Below are 23,500 nucleotides of genomic sequence, written 5' to 3'. Positions count from 1 at the left end.
GTGTGTTTTTCATTTTTTTCTACATTTTTAGAAGGTTTTGTTTTGACCTCTGTCTGCCCAATCTACAGTAAGCCTGAGAGTAATTCATAGTGGAGAGCTGAACCAAATATCATGCGTGTATCCCATATATTAACCACAAGATAAATAGATAAATTAAAGGTCCACAATTATTTGTCTTAGCATAACATGACAAACAGCCCCCTAGATGAAGAACTCTGTTTGTGCTCCTGTGTAGTAGAAGTGATGCTCAATCTGAGCAGGTAACACAAGATAATTAAGGAAGGTAATTAAGGAAGCCAGCAAGGGATTTAAGAGAAAAAGACACATCTTACTGCCTGACTTCTTATTTAAACGATACTTCTCAAGAGCAACTCTGTAAGCGCACACAAAATGCTTTTGTTCCCTCTCCCACCTCTGCTTCTAATCTCATTACAATTTCTTTGCATAATGATTTGAAACCTCAAGTGCCTACTGAAAAAAACATTGATGATTTACATAAAGAATTACTTTAAAAATGTACCATCAGCAGATTCGTCCATATTCATGCTGAGGAAGCCTCAGAGTCCGGAAGTGACATCCTAAATCCAGTCTTGCCCTTTAACCAGAAGGTGCGTTGGCTTCCCTTTCCCTTAAAAATGAAAGAGGTTAGAGATTTAGAAGAATGCGATGGGCACATTATAAATTGATCTGGAGGCAGATTGTATTCACTCCCTTTCTTTGTTCTGATTGGCTGCAATTTCCCATGTTAACAGATTATTTGTGAATAACATTTTAGGAATTTAATTGAGCTTCCCTTAAAGAAGCTGCTTATTTCTAATCACAATTTGTTAAATTGGAAGCATTGAGCTGTATCAGATTATAAAGAGCGCTCCTACAGTAACCATTTCTTTTTTTTTGTTAACCTCTTATTTATTGCCCATGGAGTTGCAGTGCAAAGAACTGAAGCCATCTTTACTCATTTTTGTATTGCATGAGACTTAATACATTTTTCTAAGGACATTGGTTTTATATTAAAATGTCATTTTGTAAAGTTATTGATTATATTAATGCACATTTAATCAGACACCGAAAAAGTAAATATCAACCTGTGGGCTTCACTTTACGAAATGTAGAAAAGGTATGAATTTACTCCATAATCAGAGGACGTTTTTCCTGCTCAACTGCCTGGTTCGGATTTTTCTCTCATTTATTCTTAAAAACTTTGAAATACAGCAAGCTGGTGGATGAACACACATGCTGTACAGTAGGCTGAGTTGGCACCAAATAAGCTGTTCTGCATTTAGCCATTGTGTTTGTTTATTGGAACAATTAATGTAATTAAAGGAATACTCCACCAAAAAATTGGAGCGTTTCAATTTTTTTGTTTATATTGTGACGACCAGTCAAATAAGACACACAGTAGCCACTTTTCTGAGGGAATTTTCCAAATGCCAATTGACTGTTTATTTGATACGCCTCTACTGCTGCCCATTGTCTGCGCCATGGAGACATCTCCAAAATAATGAAAAACAAGTTTCCTTCGTCCTGTCTGTGTCTTGTCTGCCTTTTAACCATTCACCTCTTCTCACCCTGATACTTTCTTCCTACCTACTCCAATGCTTCTCCCTGCCAACCACACACTACTCCTTTTTGCCCAGACAGTTTGTTAATTAACTCTGACCCCTATCACTCAGCTCTCACCCTCACAAAGTGCTTTCCCCCAAGACTTCACCCCAACGCTGTTTCCATTCCCCACAGCCCATGCAGTAGTGAGACACGACACAGTATGTTACTTACCCTATGTAGTTTATAGTTGGATGAGAAAAATGTTTTTGGGCAGAAAAGTTATAACAAAGTTTCCAATAGAATTTGTCCTAATAGTGACAACAAAGGATGTGAAAAATACCCGTAGAAAACGGACAAAAAATCTCACGTTCGCATGTCACATAATCCACATATCAGTTACCCAGTCGCATGAGGTCTGCCCAAGAGGAAATTCAACTTCGTGAACAGCGTGCCAACAAGACAACATAGCAGGCCTGTAATAGTGGTGGTGCGTAGTGGTGACCCTGTAAAATCCCTACTTGCAGTAGAGTGAACTTGAACAGGATCTTGAAGAGCCATGTGTTTCCATGAAAGTCTGTGTGAAACTGGCAATAACTGTTACCAAGACTTTTCAAATGTTGCAGTAAGCTTATGGAGAGGATTGTTTAAGCTGTACACAGTGTTATAAAGTGCAATATAAATAAAATTTATTATTATTATTATTATTATTACCAAGGGTACTGATGTTCCAAATCAAGCAGATGATTTGATTCAAATCGGGCAGACAATACCAAAATTGGACGGAGATCATGTTGAGGAAGTGTGTGCTTGAATTTGTGAAAATCGTCGCCTAACTCTCCGTGAAGTTGTTGAAGAAGTAGGCATCAGTAAAAGTTTGTCACACAATTTTGACTGAGATGCATTGTGTTGCTGCAAAATTTGGCCTGCACCTCAATAAATGATCAAAACGTGAGCAGAGTCATAGTCAGTCAGTAGTTGTTTTATCGTTCAAATGCAGATAACCGGTGATGAAACTTGGGTGTACAGTACTTGCAGGCTTTGTTTTTTTGTTCCTGCCATTGAAATCCACCATCAAATGTTACAGATTTCAAACAATAAGAAATTCACTAAAAGACCTATGCCAAATTCCACAAGACGAGTTCCAGGATGTAATCCAGAGAAGGAAAAAGTGTTGGGAGTGGTATATAAATACAGGAGAGGAATACTTTGAAGGAGACAAGTTTTATTAAGTTGTAAATTGTTCTGTTTCAACAGACTTTCTACACTGAAAATGTGGAAAGCGCATGCTTTTTTGGTAAAACATTGTTAAATAGTTAATTCTGGAATGAACAGAGCAAACCACAAACAGAAATCTAAGCAAAAAATGAAGGGGAAAGGTGGATCTTCACTTCAAAAAGTCTCTTTCCCATTATGCTTTAGTTTCCTGTTTATGAATTGCTGTGTTCATTCCAGAAGTAATTATTTAACAACATTTTAGCAAAAAACATGCATTTTGCACGTTTTGAGCATACAAATGGAAAACTGACATGTGGATTATGTGACACAAGTAACGTGAGATTTCTTTTTTCCATGGACATTTTTGACATTCTTTCATGTTGTCCAGCACTGGTCACTAATGGGTCCCGTTGTTGTGACCTACTCTAGATCAGGGGATCGCCAGCTCCGGTCCTGGCGGACCACCGTGGCTACAGATTTTCATTCTAACCCTTTTCTTAATGAGTGACCTGTTTTTGCTGCTACTTAACTTCTTTTGAACTAATTGTAACTGACTTGCTCTTGAAGATTCAGACCCCTTGTTACGTTTTCTTTAATTAGCAACCAAACAATAATGAGGTACATCCATCCATCCATCCATACAAAATGGATACAAAATGAGCCAAAATGCCCAGAAGGGACTGGGCGGTCTCGTGGCCTGGAACCCCTGCAGATTTTATTTTTTCCTCCAGCCGTCTGGAGTTTTTTTTTTTTTTTTGTCCACCCTGGCCATCGGACCTTACTCTTTTTTTTATGTTAACTAATATTGTCTTATTTTAATTTCTTATGTTGTTATATTTTTTTTATTTACTGTTCTTCATTATGTAAAGCACTTTGAGCTACTTTTTTGTATGAAAATGTGCTATACAAATAAATGTTTTTATTATTATTATTATTATTATTATTAAAACAACTGGTGTCCATCACACAATAGCTGAAAATAAAGAACAATGAATGTTGGTCTGTCTTAGGTCTCCAAAACATTTAAACGGTGCTCTTAGAAAGAGAAAATCAACAATTTCAGAAATGTCTGCTATTGTACAATGAGAGCAGCAACAAGCCATGGAATTAAAGAACGGGTTTAATTAACAACAAGAATCGGCACCTCATTAAGCAGCTGATTGGAGTGAAATTGGTTGGAGTTTGAGGCCCTGATTTAGTTGGTCATCTGTTGGCTCACTCACTTCACATTTCATTTCTATGTGGGTGCCATTTAAGGAAAGAAATGAAGCAATTCAGAGGAACAATGAAGAAATTCAGGGGAACAAATCTCAAAAAAATGCAGTTCAATTAAAACTAATTCAGAAGAAGTTAATTAGCAGCACAAACAGGGCACTCATTAAACAAGGGTTAGAATGAAAACCTGCAGCCATGGTGGTTCTCCCGGACCAGAGTTGGCGACCCCTGCTCTAGATCTTCTTTTTGTTAAACGCTACTCTAATTTGGTGCTGATGACTTAATTGAGTCCTGCCCTAATTACCCACCTACTGAGTCGCCCATTGTTAAAAAATCACCTGGGTTGTGGGTGGGGTGTACATTATAAAAGAAGCTTCTTGGGGTTTTTAGGTTAGAGAGTGATGTGATGTGATGTGATGTGATGTGATGTGATGTGATGTGATGTGATGTGATGTGATGTGATGTGATGTGATGTGATGTGATGTGATGTGATGTGATGTGATGTGATGTGATGTGATGTGATGTGATGTGATGTGATGTGATGTGATGTGATGTGATGTGATGTAGCTCGCCATCTATGTGATAAATGGGGCTAGTATGTAGCTAGCTGTGTAAACTTTGTGTGTGTGTAGCTAGATAGCTAAGTTAGTGTTGTCCTCCTGCCTTGTTTCTGTTATGGTTAACTTTCTCCATATTGTGAGTTTTTTTTCCCTTTTTGATAATAAATGGAGTCTGGTTTTGTTTTTCTCTCTCTCACTTGTGTGTGGCCTATTTATATATTCCTAGGTTTTTGGTAGGCCGTAACACCCGCTCTATCAAAAATACTGTTAATTCCTTTCCCCACAAAAACATGAGATTAAACCTTTTCTCTGTCACCACTACGAACTTTATAAGGTAAGCAGCATATAAAAATATATATTTTTGGATGGAGTATTCCTTTAAAATAAAGATTCAACCTTCATGAAAGAAATGAATAGACTAAAAATTACAACAAATGAAAGATTTATAATAAATGCTCAGAAAAGTAAATAACACAATCTGATGCCTGACTATTGTCCACATTTCTCAGGGGTCCACAGTGCCAGTACGGCATCATTTTAGACAGTCTCAAAGTTACAGGCTGATTTGTGTGTCGTAATGGACTCCCTGTTTTAACTGCTCACTTTCTTCTTATTTCATAGTGTGATTACAGGCTGATGAGGCTGAGTTAGGGTGGTGCAGTGCTGATTGCTGCTGTCCCACAGATCTAGCATCCTGGATTTGAAACCTGTGTCTGGTTGTTGGTGCTGTGCAGACTGCATGGTCTTGTTTTCTTCACATATCCCCAGATATACAGCATGTTAATTGCAGCTAGTGAGCAGCAAAATGATTTGCACAAAATTGGAGTTTCACTTTGCAAAAAAAAGTGAAATAAATTGTAGTTCTCCACATGTGAAATTTATGGCATTGTCACATATATTTTCATATCATCATTTGTAGCCTTTTTTCTCCTCCTGTAAAAGCATGGAGCTGCTTATTATGGAAGAGTCCAGTTTTGAGAGCGGATATCTGCAAGCACTTGTTGCTGCTAAAATCCATTATCCTGGGTATGTGGCAACCAACCATTGGCTTACGGTGTTGAGAAAACTGAGCACAAATGGTGTTTCCTGAGCCCTAACTAAATGGTGTCATGAATGAGCAGGAAGGCAGTGCACTGATATTGTGTGGAACTGGAGGTCGGCACTGGCAGTTTCGGCGGGGATATTTATTATTGTCCACCATTAAAACTTTTATAAATCCATGAAATCTCGTTTTAGGGAGTTTTATATTTTGCAATTGCGAATCATGTGCAAAGTGAATTTTAGGGGCAATGTTGTAAAACTCTACTGTTTCACTCATCACTATTTGCGACTCTGAACTTTAAGTGTAATGGACGGTGACATTCAGAATGATTTCTGCCTTGTGCTGTCAGCATAAGCTCCAGTGACCCTAGACAAGATTAAGCAGGTTTGAGAAGGTATGTTTGTGTGATTCTTAATGAGCTGACAGTTTCAATTTTGTTTTATAAATTAAGTAGACCTGAATACTCTTAAAAAATTTAATTTCACAAACTTTTATTGTTCTGCCAGTCATTGGGATGTTGGCAACCACAACAAGAGGGTTAACAAGACCAAGAGATGGAAGTATGTTAGAGAATCTGTAATAAGATTCAATGTCTAACACTCACAGGAAGCATTGCCAAAAACCAAAGAGCTAGACTGTAATAATTGAAACATGGATTGCCTAGGTGGCATTAACCAGAAGACATGTTGTCACCAAGACCGAAGCAAATTCAAGAAGTGAGGTGCTATGAGCCATGAACCAGGAGACATAAAATACTAAGAACTCTAGACTGAAGTTGTTTGAGTGAATAAATCCGTAATCATGGACGCTGTGAGAGTGCCGCACGGGGTTACAAAGCTAAGCATCTGTGAAGTGATGCACACTGCCCTCTGGGAGGAGCTCCTAACAAAAGAGCAGCACAATGAAAAAAAACAATGCAGAGAAATGAATGATAATAAAATTGTATTAATTTGTAATTAAACTATTAATGTATTGATATTCCCTGATCTGTGAAGCCCCACTAAACCCACAACAAAGTGAAAGAAAAAAAATAAATGAAAACATGATGTCCCAACTCTGAGCATTCATTTTGCTTGTTTAATGCGAATGTCTAGCAGTACTGGATCCAACCCTAGGAGCCAACCCACACCATCACGGAACTTCTTTATGCATACATCCACACTCACACTAATTTAGAATTGACAAATGATCTAACATGCACATCTTTGGGGAGTATGTTGAGAACAACATTGGAGAACACCAGCAAAACATGCAAACTCCACACTCCCAATGACCAGGCATAGAACTTGAACCCAACTGCAACACTGGGACCATGAGGCAGCAGCAGTAACCAGAACAGAATGCTACCCTAGATGTTTATAGAGTAATTGGAAACAGGTCAAGGATCAGGCATAAAGGATTATTCTAAAGTCATTTTTACCATTTTCTATATGGGTAGTGAAGCTAGTGAGTGAATTAAATTAGTTTGTCATTGGTGCTTTGCGTGCGTTGGGGTCTACATACTCTTCTTCAGCAAAGAGTTCATGATGATGTTGTCCAGCAGAGGCTATCCTTGGCCACATTGTAAACAGAGCAGTAGCACATGTCCTACTGAAACACATTATTCAGCATTACCTGAAACTATTTAAATTGTTATATAATAGTTGCTGAAATCCAAAGGCCATTTACTGAAGGCACAGTCACAACTGCTGCACCAAATCACAGTGGCTATGCACAATTAAATAAGGCCCTTTTGATTATCTGCTCATCTTGTTTTAGTAAAATATAAAAGATTTTATATTTATACTTTATACCTTTATCTGAATCTCCCCTCTTTCTTCTAACTTATATCGCCCAAGCTCTCTGAGAATCTTTGCAGTGTTTTCAGACACATGGATTTTCAAGGCTAAAGTAACAGAATGACAAAAAAAAATAAGAAAACACATAAAAGAAGACGTGTAACCTGCTGAGATGCAAATTTATTCAAGTCTAAGATTATAAGGCTGACTACACCTACACATGCTGTTCAAAGTAATACAATATTGCATTTCAAAAGAAAAAAAAAACACACATACAAATTTTAATTGTGAAGTGGACTAAATTCTAAATTTTTATCATTTTCTTTTTAGATCCTGCCTTTCAGCTTCAGGAAATGGGCTTCGGTTCCAAGCCTTGTTACTCTGCATGGAGTCTGCTCAGTCTCTCTGTGTTCTTATGAATTGTCTACAGGAGTCCTGGCTTCCTCCCACATCTCAAAGAAGTGAATTTTAGCGTAACTTAAAGATCTGATATGTACACTCTGTGACAACTTGGCATTCTGTTTAGGAATAGTTTGAGTCTTAAACTCTCTGAATGCTGTCCAGAGTGGCCACCAACTATGACACCCCGTATTAATAAGTGCTTGCTGGATCAGTACCTCAGAACCAAAAGTCTGCCCTACCTGCCATACTGCTGCTGAGTCTACTGTGCCTTTCATCAAGTTGGCACATTCCTATGTGCTATCAGATCATGAGTACTAATCAAAGTATTTGTTGTTCTTCATATTATTTGTCACAAAGTTTATCAGGTCCTGCGGTGGGTTGGCACCCTGCCCGGGATTGGTTCCTGCCTTGTGCCCTGTGTTGGCTGGGATTGGCTCCAGTAGACCCCTGTGACCCTGTGTTCGGATTCAGTGGGTTGGAAAATGGATGGATGGATGGAAGTTTATCAGGTATGTATATATAGCATGTTGTCTGGGACAGTGAGCATCCTTACCCAACCAGAACGCCCTCAGGATGGAAGGACAGGGGCAGACAGCTTATACTGGGCTTTGTCTCACCCCAGGATGCTAGATGGCAGTGAGCCCAGGCTCGAATCTCTGCACAGGAGCCCATAAGGCATGCCAGGTATTATAGTCCCGGGGGACAGCCTTGTTGGGTCCTGTGGGGGCCACAAGGGGCATTTGTGGAATTTGGGAGTTCCTACTCTGTTGGGCTTCAACCTCACCTGGAAGTGCGTCGGAGCTGCAGCATCATATCACAGGAAACACTCCCAGGGATTGCATAAAAGGAGCTGCCTGCTTCACATCAACGGGCCAAGAGGAAGGTGGACAACGCTTGTTTGGAGGAGTGGAGGAGGCAGTGACCAGTGACAGAGAGAGAGAGAAGGAAGAAAAGAGTTATGTTGTATTGTGCATGTGCATAGTTGAGGCTGTGGTAGGAAACGCCTGGGGAAGAGTTTCCCGCAGTAAAGGACTCTTTGCTTTTTATACTTGTGTCCGAGCCTGCTTGTGTTGGCTGTTTGGGGAGCTGAAATGCCCCCTGGTTGTCCACAATGTATATACTCCACTTTGGATTTCTTAACTGCCAGACTCCAGTATGTATGAACTGGTTGCATCACTTTGTCTGCCCTGATGCTCAAACTAGGGTATCCAACAGTGTATCTTTCTGCTGTGTTTCCTGTTTACCTGTGACTGTGAGTCTAGATACAGTTCTAACTCCATCATTACATTTAATGATGACACCACCATCGCAGGCATGATCACCAACAATGGTGAAATGGTTAACTTAGAAGTGATTTGCTTTCAGTCACATCAGTTTTAACTCTTAATGTTAGCAAAATCAAGGAGCTGTTGATTACGGTTTCAGGATACAGGAGGAAGATCACAGTTCCATCTGCACTACATTGGCAAGAATGCTGTGGAGAAGGTTAGCAGCTTTTAATTTCTTGGAGTCACATTAATGATGGGCTGCATGATGGCATATTGGTAGCACTTCTCCCTCACAGTATAGAGATCTGGGTTTGCGTTCCTGCATGGAGTTTGCATGTTCTCCCTGTGTCTGTGTGGGTTTCCGCCGGGTGCTTCTGTTTCCTCCCACTGTCCAAAGACATGCAAGTTAGGTGGATTGGCGATACTAAATCAACCCTAATGTGTGGTTGGTGTGTGTGTGCGTGTGTGTGTGTGTTCACCCTGTGATGGACTGGCACCCTGTCCAGGCCTTGCACCTTATGCTGGCTGAGGTAGTCTCATACTCATAGTGACGCTTTCAGGACAAATCAGATTAGAAAATGACTGTCTGACTGACATTACTGATGACCTGATATGGACACCACACATTTCAGTTATTCTCAAGAAGGTATCTGTGACTTTTTTAGAATCTAAGAAAAAGAGGGGTGTCCCTATCTGTGTTCACCATCTTCTATGGGTTCACACTGGAGCCGGCTCTTACTGGCTGTATTACATCCTGGACAAGGACTGGAGCACTACAGAGGGTGGTAACATTCAGGGCAGAATATTACTGGCACACAGGTGCCATCTGTTCAGAACATGTAACACATGCTGCATTATAATACAAAATCTAAAGACCTTAGAGACTCTCTGTAGTCACTTTTCTCACTATAGGTAGTGGACCATGAGCACCATGAGATTTGAGGATCATTGTTATCAGATCATAAGGCTTCTCATACTGGCTTGTATCTCTCTATTACATGGTGGTGTACTTAATGTGTAGTGCTGTATTCATTGACTGCTGCTTAGATTGTGTTACTGTCTGCAGCAAACATGCAAGTAAGAAATCTAATTGAACTGTTTATACATGACAACAAATTTGAACTCGAACCTAATCTCAAGAAGTCATTGTAAGCAAGGGATATGCAACAAAGTCCTAAATATAACTGCTTTCACACACCTGCCTGTGCTGTGTCCCAAACACTATGGTGCCCTGAAAGGAGGGGACCATGTAGAAAAAGTGTAGTCATTTCTATATTCTGTGCCCAAAATGTGTGGAAATACTCTTAAACGAAAGTCTGCAATGTACACTTTAGTCATGCCTGAATTGTTTGATTTGTAATTTTAAACTGTGGAGCAAAGTTATAAATCAAGCAAAAATGTATCTTAGCCTCAAACATTATGGAGGGGACTTTAGTTCTGAAATGGATTATAATGGTGATAAAGTCTTTTAAGTATCCCTGAGGGATAGGGAAGCGTCTTCCAACTATGCTGGATCAATTATTGTGGCCAAAAATTTGACCTGAGCAGTGAGACAGCAGTGTTCACAAACAACAGCAAAAGATGCAGTTGGAACGATAACCACAAACAAAATACAACAAATGGCCACAAACTATAAATAAATACAATATATATACTGCATATATCTCATCACCCTTACAGAGTTCTTATCTTGGGGCATATGTCAGCCATGTGATGAAACGGCGGTGGCATGGCACTGGCTTGTTCCTTTGAAGTCACAAAGCTGTATTTTTTGGTGCTTCACACTTTTTTCTATCAAGATAATAGACAGCTTTGTAAATAGTAATACATCTTAGTATCATTTCACAGGGTCTCATTAGTTTTTTTTCTCAGGGAGGCCTCCTTTAAAGCTTGTTTTGGCTTGTACAGTAGAGGCATATTTGGCCCTGCATTGAAGTGACTGAGTGAATGAGCACACTGGGATCAGGGGCAATACTCATAATATTCTCATTATGGTCAGCTAATGTACCCATCAAATGAAAGTACTCCAAGTTTTTTACTTTTATTTTTAACTAGCCATCCCCTGCGGCTCCGCCCATGTAGTAGTGAAACAGGACAAACTTTAAATATTACTAAACAGGTATTGCTAGCTAAGCAGAGGCAAGGTACACTCCAAAACGCAGAGGTACACCGACTCGAACGGAGGTTGACACGTGAGTGCTTCCCTCCCCTCAGCCCGTAGCTTCTATCTCAGATTAGCGCAAATATTTCGCTCCTGCAAGTGAACTATGATTCTTAACGCAATGAGAGAAATCGCAAAATCAACAGGAATGTTCAAGCAAATTATAGAAAAACAACCAGGTTTAAGTAGTTCTCTTGTTTCGCTAGCTAAGCGGAGGTAAGGTATACGGCCCGAGGCTCGTGCGTGAGTGAGAATGGCCCAGCCCCTCTCCCTTTGGCCCGCTGTGTCTCTCTCAGATTCACGCAAATAAATCAGTACCCCAAGCGAACTCTCATACTCAGCGCGATGAGAGAAGTCGTAAAATCAACCGGAATGTTCAAGCAAATTATAGAAAAACACCCAATCTAAATCTCTTAAGTAGTTCTCTCGTGAAAAGCAGACAGACATACACACATACACACAAACAGACAAACAGACGTTGGATTTTATATATATAGAGATGTGTGTGAGATGCAAATTGGCCAAAGCACTGATCAGTTGTGACACCACACATGCCCAAAGCAGATCAGGCAGTAATCTTACAGTACGCATACTTAAATGTTCTGTGCATAACTGTTACAGCTCTGTAATGTCAATTTGGTTTCACAAAGCATCAAGGGGCTCTAGGAGAAAACATTTGTCTAAGCCGTCACAAGGTGAATTTCTAGGAAAATGATTTGCTGAACAAGATCACTGATGAACACAGGATGTTAACTGTGAAGAAAACTTTGGCATATTTCGCCAATCAACACTACTCATTAGGAAAGAAAATGGCAAGTTTTAGTTTTAGTGAACTATGTGGCAAAAATAACTTCCAATACAAAAATATTGCCTGTTTTCATTAATCTTGGTTCCTGTTAACTCACTCTGATGGAAGAAATAGAATGTGGCAAACACTCTAGGAGTCCTTAGATTCTTTCCTGCTCTCTGCCAACATAGCAGGAATGTGGGTGCCGTGCAGTGATGGGGAGAATGTTTTCATGGTCTGCATGGGTCCTTTGAGACATGTAAAGCAACATCTGACTGATTATGTGTAGCCTTCAACGAATGGACATGTTCAGCAGCTAATTCTTCAGGCTGCATGAAGCAAAGGTTACCACCGCTGCCTCACAGCTCCATAGTGATGGGTTAAAATCCTGGATCTGGCCACTGCTTTTGTGGTGTTTGCATGTTCTCACTGTGTCCGTGTGGATTTTCATCCCACATCTAAATCTTATTTAATTAGGTTAATTGGTATCCCTATATGGGGGCAGTGTGAAAACTTGTCCAGGACTCCTTTAGAACTTGCAATCAATGATCTAGGGAAATGCACTGGCTCACAATGATCTTGAATTGGTTTAAGAAACCCATCCAAAACATTACATGTTTATCACTCTGTGTGTTTTGTAGTAATTACAGAGAAATTGTTGAATCTGATGTTTTCATGGAGAACAGAGCTCTTGATCGATGAATGAGGGGGAGAGGCAGATTTTCAATTCAAAAGCACAATCCCATGTGAATTTGTTTCCCATTTAGGCCCTGCGGTGATTTTTTTCAGAAGTGTTTTTTTAACAATGTTTTAGCAAAAATGCAGACTTTTCACATTCTGAACATATATTTGGCTAAATGACATGTGGATTATGAGACACAAGTAAAGTGAGATTTTCTTTTTTATTCATGGACATTCCTGATATTGGTTACAGCTGTACAGCATTGGTCACCATAGATGCCTATCTTATATATGAATGTCTACGCATAGAAGTGTGTGTGTCTGTCCAGCCCGGAAGTGAGAGGTGGAGTTGGGCTAAGGGCTCCAACTCAGGATACACAAGCGAGGCGAGCACATCAGCAAAACGAAACCTCCGAAGAGTCACTCGCTTAGCCACTAATGCACAAACGATGCAAACACGTCGGCAAAATGAATCCTTCTAGGAGAGATGCCTAGAGTAGCTCCTTTCAATTACCTGACATCTCTACATTTAAAATTTTTTTTTCTGACAATTTCAATAGTTTCTAGGACCCTGTGCTTTTTACAGCACGGGCTAGTTCTATTATAAACTTCTTTAACTCTGTTCTCCATTAAAACATGAGATTAAAATTCTTCACTATAAAACACACAGGACAAGTAACACATTAAAAAAGATCCTTTTGGGTGGAGCCCTCCTTTAAACAGGTTTGATGGATGGTTAATTTTATTTTTCAGCACAGCAGACTGTGTGAAGAGAGAATCCAGGTCCTCAGAATTCTCAAAGGCATTGATAAAGTGGATCCAGGTATATTCGTTTGACTGAATGGTGAGTCACGTACCCAAGGATAACAGTGGAATTAACAGGAAGTGGATTTAGGAATGAAGCTATGAAGCACTTCTTTATGCGGAGAATTATGGAAATCTGGAACAAACTCTTGAGTCACATAATTGAAGCAGAAGCCCTGACAACTTTTAAGGAGTATCTGGATTAGATATTGGGATAGCTCAGCTATTAGCTAAGCAAACAAACTTAATGGACTAAATGGTCTCTTCTTTCTTGTCAAATTTCTTATGTTCTTATGTAAGTAGATAAAGTAAGATTTCCAATATGTACTAACCAACAATTGAGGTTCTAGTCCTTAGCCTGGAACAGGGGAGAGTCCGAAAGCTTTGGAAAACATCTTGCATCACCCCAGTCCCAAAGGTATCACGTCCCAGTGAGCTGAATGACTTCCAGTCTGTCGTTCTGACATCACATGTGATGAAGACCATGGAGCGGCTGCTGCTTCACCACCTGAGGCCACAGGTCCGTCACGCCCTCGACCATCTGCAGTTTGCATACCAGGAGAAGGTGGGAGCAGAGGGTGCCATCATCTATATGCTACACCGATCCCTCGCCCACTTGGACAGAGGCAGTGGTGCTGTAAGAATTATGTTTCTAGTGCCTTCAACACCATCCAACCTCTGCTCCTTAGGGACAAGCTGACAGAGATGGGAGTAGATTCATACCTGGTAGCATGGATCGTGGACTATCTTACAGACAGACCTCAGTATGTGCGTCTCGGGAACTGCAGATCTGACATTGTGGTCAGCAACACAAGAGAGCCGCAGGGAACTGTACTTTCTCTGGTTCTGTTCAGCCTATGTACATCGGACTTCCAATACAACTCGGAGTCCTGCCACGTGCAAAAGTTCACTGACGACACTGCTATCGTGGGCTGCATCAGGAGTGGGCAGGAGGAGGAGTATAGGAACCTAATCGAGGACTTTGTTCAATGGTGTGACTCAAACCACCTACAACTGAACACCAGCAAAACCAAGGAGCTGGTGGTGGATTTTAGGAGGACCAGGCCCCTCATGGACCCCGTGATCATCAGAGGTGACTGTGTGCAGAGGGTGCAGACCTATAAATACCTTGGAGTGCAGCTGGATGATAAATTGGACTGGACTGCCAATACTGATGCTCTGTGCAAGAGAGGACAGAGCTGACTATACTTCCTCAGAAGGCTGGCGTCCTTCAACATGTGCAATAAGATACTGAAGATGTTCTATCAGACTGTTGTGTCGAGCGCCCTCTTCTATGCGGTGGTGTGCTGGGGAGGCAGCATAAAGAAGAGGGAAGCCTCACGCCTGGACAAACTGGTGAGGAAGGCAGGCTCTATTGTAGGCACGGAGCTGGACAGTTTGACATCTGTGGTGGAGAGATGGTCGCTGAACAGGCTCCTGTCAATCATGGAGAATCCACTGCATCCACTAAACAGTATCATCTCCAGACAGAGGAGCAGCTTCAGCGACAGACTGCTGTCACTTTCCTGCTCCACTGACAGACTGAGGAGATCGTTCCTCCCCCACACTATGCGACTCTTCAATTCCACCTGGGGGGGTAAACGTTAAAATTATACAAAGCTATTGTCTGTCTGTATACCTGCATTGTTATCACTCTTTAATTTAATATTGTTTCTTTATCAGTGTGCTGCTGCTGGAGTATGTGAATTTCCCCTTGGGATTAATAAAGTATCTATCTATCTATCTATCTATCTATCTATCTATCTATCTATCTATCTATCTATCTATCTATCTCCAAAGATTTAAAAATAAAAGTTTCCAAAGAGACCTCCTAAACTAGCTGGACTGGACATAAATTTCTTATGTTATACAGTATGAGAATTCAGTACATGAATTAAATGTTTAAAATTATAAAGGGAATTAGTACAGTGGATCGAGACTGTTACATTAAAATGGATTCATCAAGAATACGGGGACACCATTGGAGTCTTGTTAAGGGTAAATTTCACACGAACATTAGGAATTTTTTCTTCACATCTTCACACAGAGAACCATAGACAAATGGAATAAGCTGCACCACATAGTATGGTAGACAGTAGGACTACAGTAATCCCTCCTCCATCGCGGGGGTTACGTTCCAGAGCCACCCGCGAAATAAGAAAATCCGCGAAGTAGAAACCATATGTTTATATGGTTATTTTTATATTGTCATGCTTGGGTCACAGATTTGCACAGAAACACAGGAGGTTGTAGAGAGACAGGAACGTTATTCAAACACTGCAAACAAACATTTGTCTCTTTTTCAAAAGTTTAAACTGTGCTCCATGACAAGACAGAGACGACAGTTGTGTCTCACAATTAAAAGAATGCAAACATATCTTCCTCTTCAAAGGAAACAGAGAGGAAAGCAAACAAATCAATAGGGCTGTTTGTTTTTAAGTATGCGAAGCACTGCCGGTACAAAGCTGTAGCTGTAGTTGTAGCGGCAGCTCACACCCCCTCCGTCAGGAGCAGGGAGAGAGAGAGAGAGAGAGACAGAGAGAGAGAGACGGAGAAAAACAAAGTCAAAAATCAATACGTGCCCTTTGAGCTTTTAAGTATGCGAAGCACCGTGCAGCATACTTAAAAGCTGCACACAGAAGGTAGCAACGTGAAGATAATCTTTCAGCATTTTTAGACGAGCGTCCGTATCGTCTAGGTGTGCGAACAGCCCCACTGCTCACACCCCCTACGTCAGGATCACAGATAGTCAGCGCAAGAGAGAGAGAAAGAAAAGTAAGATGGGTAGCTTCTCAGCCATCTGCCAATAGCGCCCCTTGTATGAAATCAACTGGGCAAACCAACTGAGGAAGCATGTACCAGAAATTAAAAGACCCATTGTCCTCAGAAATCCGCGAACCAGCAAAAAATCCGCGATATATATTTAAATATGCTTACATATAAAATCCGCGATGGAGTGAAGCCGCGAAAGGCGAAGCGCGATATAGCGAGGGATCACTGTATAGGGACTTTCAAAACTCGACTTGATGTTATTTTGGAAGATTAAAATAGATAGGACTGGCAGGCTTTGTTGGGCTGAATGGCCTGTTCTCATCCAGATTGTTCTGATGTTCTAATGAGGCATTATTAACTCATGAAATGGCTGATGGCTTGAGAAACTGCAAATTCTAGTGCTAAGAGTATTTATTCAGAACATGTCATGGTGAAGTTATTGTAATGGCATAAAACTGTCGTTGCATTTACCTTTGTTTGGTACTACCTATTAAAATATAACAACATGTAAAACTTCCATTCTAGCATTATTCTTTAAGTGCTAGACAGCACAGATAGGGCTACATTAACTCTGATGATGCAGTGCAGTTTTTGATATTAATGGCACAATACAGTAGGAGTACAAGGCAGAGTGGCACACTCCATTACCTCTGATTGCTCAGTTCAGGGCTACTTCTTTGCTTGACTAAAACTGACTTTTTCCTTGACTTTATTATACACATGTATTCTGTTTACGGTAGCTTCTTGCCTTGTGCCCAATGCTGTTTATTGGGTGTCAGCCACCCCAGTACCCTAAATTGTTTCAAGAGAGTTTAAGAAATTTATATTACAGTAAAAATAAAATATTGGATATACTAACGCAGGCTGTTACTCTCCATCCTAGATGCCATATTCACTGTGTCTCCAAAAAGGCAGTACCTTGGCATTGTTGTTCCAACAACCCCAGCGACCACAGGACCTATGGAAGAAAATGATAAACAGCATGACCCTCATTTGTCTGATAATTTAAGTGTAAATGAGCTTTTTCCATTCATCTATCTTTTTGTTGAACCCATGTAATCAAATTTTAGGGCTGTGGAGTACCAGAGCCTATTAGAAGAATAGGACATTTTAGGACACACACATTGCATGAATTATATAATTGCTTAGGTATCTTCATCCAGATGACCTTTCTATATTGTGTATCATTAGTAAAACAGTGAACATGTCATCAAGAACTTGTATGGTAGGTATTGTATTCTGACTCATTTAACTTATTTCAAAACTCTAATGTAAAGTTGACAATTTTGTTTCATTAATGAAGAATGCAGTAAAGTTTGCAATAGCCAAATACTATCGATCTACTTCTACCTGTGTGTAAATGCACTCCATTTTCAGATTTGTAACTTTTCTGTGATGAATTCATCAATCATGTTTCTGAACTTACACTTCCTAGCACAGAGTTATGTAGAGCAAAAGCCTACCCCAGAGTTAATGGGAACAATGCAGAACCCACTGTTCTGTCACAGAGAACACCATTGGTGCCCTCCTAATGTGACCATCTTCCAGCAGAGGTTGATTATGTAAATAAATGTCTTCATATGTCTAGATTATGAGCTAATATTCAAAAAACATAGGCTATGTGTAAGGAATTAAAAGACAGCCAACCAATCAGGAGCTTTTTGGAAGCATGTTTGACACATGGGCTGGTTCTTAAACTTTGAAAGACGGAAATGAAATGTAGCATCATTTCATATTGTTGGTGCTTAAAATACCCGCATAAATGTTTGCTAGGTGCTCTACCTTCTTTTGATTTACTAAAATCAGTTTGCTGCAGATTGGTTATTGTGTTTGTTCTTCAAATGTAATTTTGTTTTTCAGACACTAGTATATGTTCTCTAAATGCTTGAAGGCACTGCACCCAAAAACCAAAGCTTAACTGAAGTGAAGTGGTGGATGGGCTGAGTATACTGAAACACACACACGCCCCTACATGTGCTCATATCAAGCCAGAACTGTCAAACCCAACCAACAAGGCATGGGCATTTTGAGACTAGATAAAACCCAGGTCTCTCTAGCTGGAAGATGGCAGCAAGCACAGTGCTTATCACATTTAGCTGCTAGATGGGCACATTTCATGCTGTTCTTAGCTTCCATATATATAGTATATTTATATTGTCACAGGCGGCTGGGTGCCATACCCAGTCGGGATGCCTATATAGCGCCTTTGCCATGAGAGGACAGCCACCCTGGTTGCTATGGTGGTTATGGGAACTGAGCTGGGAATGTCAACCCTATAGGGGCCCGTGGCCACCGCCATGGGGCGGGTTCTGGATCATGAAGCTCTGGAAGTCAGCACTTCCGTCACACCAGGAAGTGTTGGCGGAAAGTATTCCAGGGTCACCCGGAGTGCTTCCAGGTGCTCATCTGGCACTTCCGCCACACCAGGAAGTGCTGGCAAAAGTTCATCAAGGAGCACCTGGAGCATATCCATAGAAGCATAAAAGGGGCCGCCTTCCAATAGTCGGGGGCCCGAAGAGGACCATTGAAAGGTCAAGAGAGAGGTGTTTGGTGCTGGAGGCGCTGTGTGCTGTGCGGGACTATGGACATTGTAACTATTTGTAAATAAATCGTGTGTGGTGGAGTTAAAACGGTGTCTGTCTGTCTGTGGTCACAGTCTATTTAAATATTATATATATATATATATATATATATATATATATATATACATATATGTACTCTCTCTCTATATATATACATACAGTATATATATATATAAAATTTTAAGTCTAAAAATGCAATGATTTTGTGCAACGATTTTATGTCACTTTTTTGTCACACTTTTTGTCGGGCTTATTTTAAAACCTGCATATATATGTTTGGTATCATTCTTTTCAGAATTTATCAAACTTTAATGTGATGTTGTTAGATTTTCAAATTCTTATTCCATTTTTAAATTATAACCTAAAATATCAAGAACTCACGTCCTGCAAGACGAGACTTTGTACTAAAAGATTTAACCACGCCCGGGGCCGGAAATAAAACACAAAGAGTAGGACAGCTGCTGTACAGGCTTTTAAATGTTCAAAGCACCGATTGAGCAAAGAGGGGGTAAAAAAAAAACTGTATTTGTTGCCCACTGTATCCCCGTTTAAAAGGGGGTTTTGGAGGAGCGACCTCGTCTCCTTGGGGTATGTTCAGCCCACTCTTCACAACGCGAGTGGCAAATATATAAATATTTTCTTGTTATGGTCAATTTTTTCAATAATTGGAATGGTATTGTAACATCATAATTAACCCTTTTTCTCATAAATGTATTTCTGGGAAAACATTGGTTGCATTTTGAACTTTTTGAAAGACTGGTCATTTATTATATTGATGTTTCATATTTCGTTTAATTTATTTCAATTTATCCACACAGTTTATGTTGGTTTTTTTCTCACCCGATTTGGGTTTTTGAGCATAAAACTCTAATTTATTATGTTGGTTTTGGGTTTTCATACTTCTCTAACATTTTTTTTTGTGATTGTTTCACTGCCATTTGTTTACAGGTTACCCTGGCCTGTGATGCTGTTGAGGTGATGGGATTAGACCACATCTCTATCCGTGATTGCGGATAACACCATTGATCCTAGTGGATTATTTTGTTACTTTGGTAACAAATGTTTGGCTCGCATTTTGACTTTGATATTTGGCACTCATCTAATGGTTTTGGTGCTCATATTTTTTTAATCCCTGATTATTCTCTTTGCTTGACTCCTGTCTATGTGTCTGATGCTTTTCCTCATCTCTTGCTCTATTTTTTCTATCTTAGCACAGTTTTTTGTGTCTCTTCATTCTGCACTTCATTTCTTCCATTATTTTTGAACATATATCATTTATAGTGCAGTTTTTTGTTTTTTTCTTTCTTTAAGTATTGAAAATGTTTTGTTTGTTCTGTAGAAGCTAGTTAATCTAGGCATGCACTCATATCTAAACAAATGCATTATTGAAGTAATTCCTTGTGGTCTCCGTAATGGTGTCAAAATTAAGCTTCTTTTTGCCATCCTGGCTCATGGGCTTGCTAGAAATCCTTACTGTACATATTATAGGAGTCATAATAGTGCCTCTCTCCCCTCCTTGTGTTTTCTTATGCATTTGGTTTGTTTTGTAGTAGTTTTTATAGTTAGAAACATTGACACCCAAGTTGTTTTTGCGCAACATTTCTTCTACCCATTAGTAGAAGACCTGACCTATGCCATTGATGCTCAGTAGTCTTTGAAAGGTTTTTCTGATTAGTGCTGCTCTTCCCTGGCTATAGCAAGTTAGAGTAGCAACAGTCTCTCAAAGCCTGAACAAACTGTGCCCATTTTTTATTCATTATTTGCATTCTGTGGTTAATGTTTGTATGCTCATGAAGAATTCAGATAGTATAAACTGGCATATTTGTAGGAATGTTGGCAAGTACAGCCTTGTGTGTCCAGTAACATGTGACATACATAAAGAACTTCAGAGGCCCAGTCAGGAGTCGGAAATATATATCTTTTTCTTTACAACATATTTTAAGCTGTTTGTTGGACATCTTAAAGCACTTTTACATTTGCCGGCACGGAAATAGAGGGTTGATTACTCAGATATGATTGAAAACAGAAGAAACAATTTCCAGTCTGTTTCTGATATTTTAAGCATTCTTCTCATTCAGTAACGCATTGTGCAATGAGTTACATCAAAAGATCAGGTGTAACAGCGGCAGGCAGGCACCTGCCGTGCTTCGCCTTTCCCCTTTGATTGAAATAGAATAAAATGATACAAATCTAAGCTGTACAAGAGAATGACAAGTTAAACTTATATTTTAATGTTTAATGTTTGATTGCACATTTGTGCTGAACAGATGGCTGGTATTTTAACACATGAAAATATAATTATCCTTCAAATTATGATTTGGAATTTAATAAGGAATCATCATTTACACTGTCTCCTTGTCTTGTATTAATGCAGATACATATTTACAAATTGCAAATATTTTAGGGAAATCGCTCAAATAAAGGTCAGATTTCAGGTGTGTGAAATCTTGAAAAACAGTATTTTCTTTTCAAACTGTTAAAAGTAAAGTTTTTTTGGTATTTTACTTTCACCACTTCTCTGTTTCTTTTACATTGTATCTGTGTATTTAAGGGGTTGTACTCTGGAGAATTAATTTTTATTATTATTTTTCATGTTTGAAGCTATTTTCTTTACTGTCTCTATGCTCATTGCTATTTTGGGACAACCAGGAGTGCCTAACAGGTTAAGTCATTTTCCAGCAATATAAAGGTTGGTGTCGTGCACTTTCATGTTGTCCAAGGTTGTGGATAATCTTCAAAAAGAATCTGTTGAAGTTCCATTTAGTTTGCCTTTCAGGTTTCTGCTTTCTTGTTCATGGTTTGATGCTTAATCTACTGTTCCCTCTGGTTTCAAGCCGTGCCCTGTTTCTGACAATATTACATCACTTTGTGCGTCAGTTAATGATCTGCTCATTTTCAACTCTGAGGCAAACGTGTTATAAAGTACTGAATTGTTTTCTTTCTTAATTGAATACAGTAATCCCTCCTCCATTGCGGGGTTTGCGTTCCAGAGCCACCTGCGAAATAAGAAAATCCGTGAAGTAGAAACCATATGTTTATATGGTTATTTTTATATTGTCATGCTTGGGTCACAGATTTGCGCAGAAACACAGGAGGTTGTAGAGAGACAGGAACGTTATTCAAACATTGCAAACAAACATTTGTCTCTTTTTCAAAAGTTTAAACTGTGCTCCATGACAAGACAGAGATGACAGTTCAGTCTCACAATTAAAAGAATGCAAACATATCTTCCTCTTCAAAGGAGCAAACAAATCAATAGGGCTGTTTGGCTTGTAAGTATGCGAAGCACCGCGGCACAAAGCTGTTGAAGGCGGCAGCTCACACCCCCTCCGTCAGGAGCTGGGAGAGAGAGAGAGACAGAGAGAGAGAGAGACAGATAAAAAAAATCAATATGTGCCCTTCGTGCTTTTAAGTATGCGAAGCACCGTGCAGCATGTCGCTTCACGAAGCAGCTGCACAGAAGGTAGCCAACGTGAAGATAATCTTTCAGCATTTTTAGACAAGCGTCCGTATCGTCTAGGTGTGCGAACAGCCCCCCTGCTCAATCCTCCTACGTCAGGATCAGAAAAAGTCAGCGCAAGAGAGAGAGAGAGACAGAGAAAGTAAGCTGGGTAGCTTCTCAGCCATCTGCCAATAGCGTCCCTTGTATGAAATCAACTGGGCAAACCAACTGAGGAAGCATGTACCAGAAATTAAAAGACCCATTGTCCGCAGAAACCTGCGAAGCAGCGAAAAATCCGCGATATATATTTAAATATGCTTACATATAAAATCCGCGATGGAGTGAAGCCGCAAAAGGCGAAGCGCGATATAGCGAGGGATCACTGTATTTTTGTATTCTTTATGACTGTGTATACTTAAAATCGTAAGAGATTTGCCCCATGGCTAAAGATCCCTGAACTCACATTACAGCCTCACAACTGTCTGTGTGGAGTTTGCATGTATTCTCTGAGTCCAACTTGGTTTTATCTGGTTACTCCATTATTTCTTCCACATCCAAAGGCAACAGGTTGAGGTTGATCAGTAGCTCTCAACTGCTCTTGTTTGGATGAGTATGGATGTGTGCATGAGCCTTCTTATTGATGGACTAATATCATGTCCAGCTTTGATTACTGCTCGTGTTGGAATAGGTTCTCCCAGTTAATAAAATGGGTATTGTAATAAGGTGAGCTAATTATGTACAAAATTGCTTTCTTCAAGATTCAGATCAGTAAATCTTTCAAGCCATTTTAGATTTGTGTCGCTTGACTTACCTGTGTTTAACCCAATACGAAGCTTCAGTGTTTCATTTGACAAGTGTCTGATATGGTAATTCATGACCAAACTAAGGAAGTGCAAAGACATTGTGGCGATTTCTTCAACATGCTTAACTCCATTACGTATGGGAAGACCACTCGCTACCATATAGGCATCGCCAATGGTCTCAACCTGTATGGAAAAATTGAAAATATTGGAGATAATCGTTTAGAATTCTTTTACAGTATGAATGCTGGCTTACAGAGCTCACTGATGTATTCTGCTTTCTACTGCAGTTTAGGCCAAAAACAGTACTTAATAACATGAATTAGCTGGCTGATTAATCTCTTTTTGCTGACTTATGCTCTAAAGTGAAGATGTAACTGCCACAAGTTAAAACTGTCATCCATCTGTCCATTCATTTTCTGAAAAAGCTTAAGCCTGTTTTAGGC

At 39.8% G+C, this 23,500-nt stretch overlaps 1 protein-coding gene across 1 annotated transcript in view; it reads right to left on the bottom strand.

The window, feature by feature from the left end:
• Positions 1 to 521: 521 nt before the first annotated feature.
• Positions 522 to 23,500, bottom strand: part of gucy2g (guanylate cyclase 2g) — a 113,038-nt gene continuing 90,059 nt past the window's right edge. The window contains exons 18-21 of the mRNA XM_051922611.1: positions 23,066 to 23,240; positions 17,090 to 17,188; positions 7,371 to 7,462; positions 522 to 628 (exon numbers count right to left, since the gene is read on the bottom strand). Coding sequence (XP_051778571.1) covers positions 542 to 628; positions 7,371 to 7,462; positions 17,090 to 17,188; positions 23,066 to 23,240 — 453 coding nt within the window. The 3' untranslated portion in view covers positions 522 to 541. The remainder of the gene's footprint in view (positions 629 to 7,370; positions 7,463 to 17,089; positions 17,189 to 23,065; positions 23,241 to 23,500) is intronic.

This window comes from Erpetoichthys calabaricus, chromosome 2 (assembly GCF_900747795.2).
Source record: "Erpetoichthys calabaricus chromosome 2, fErpCal1.3, whole genome shotgun sequence".
Lineage (NCBI taxonomy): Eukaryota > Metazoa > Chordata > Cladistia > Polypteriformes > Polypteridae > Erpetoichthys > Erpetoichthys calabaricus.
This window is presented reverse-complemented; position numbering and strand designations above follow the sequence as displayed.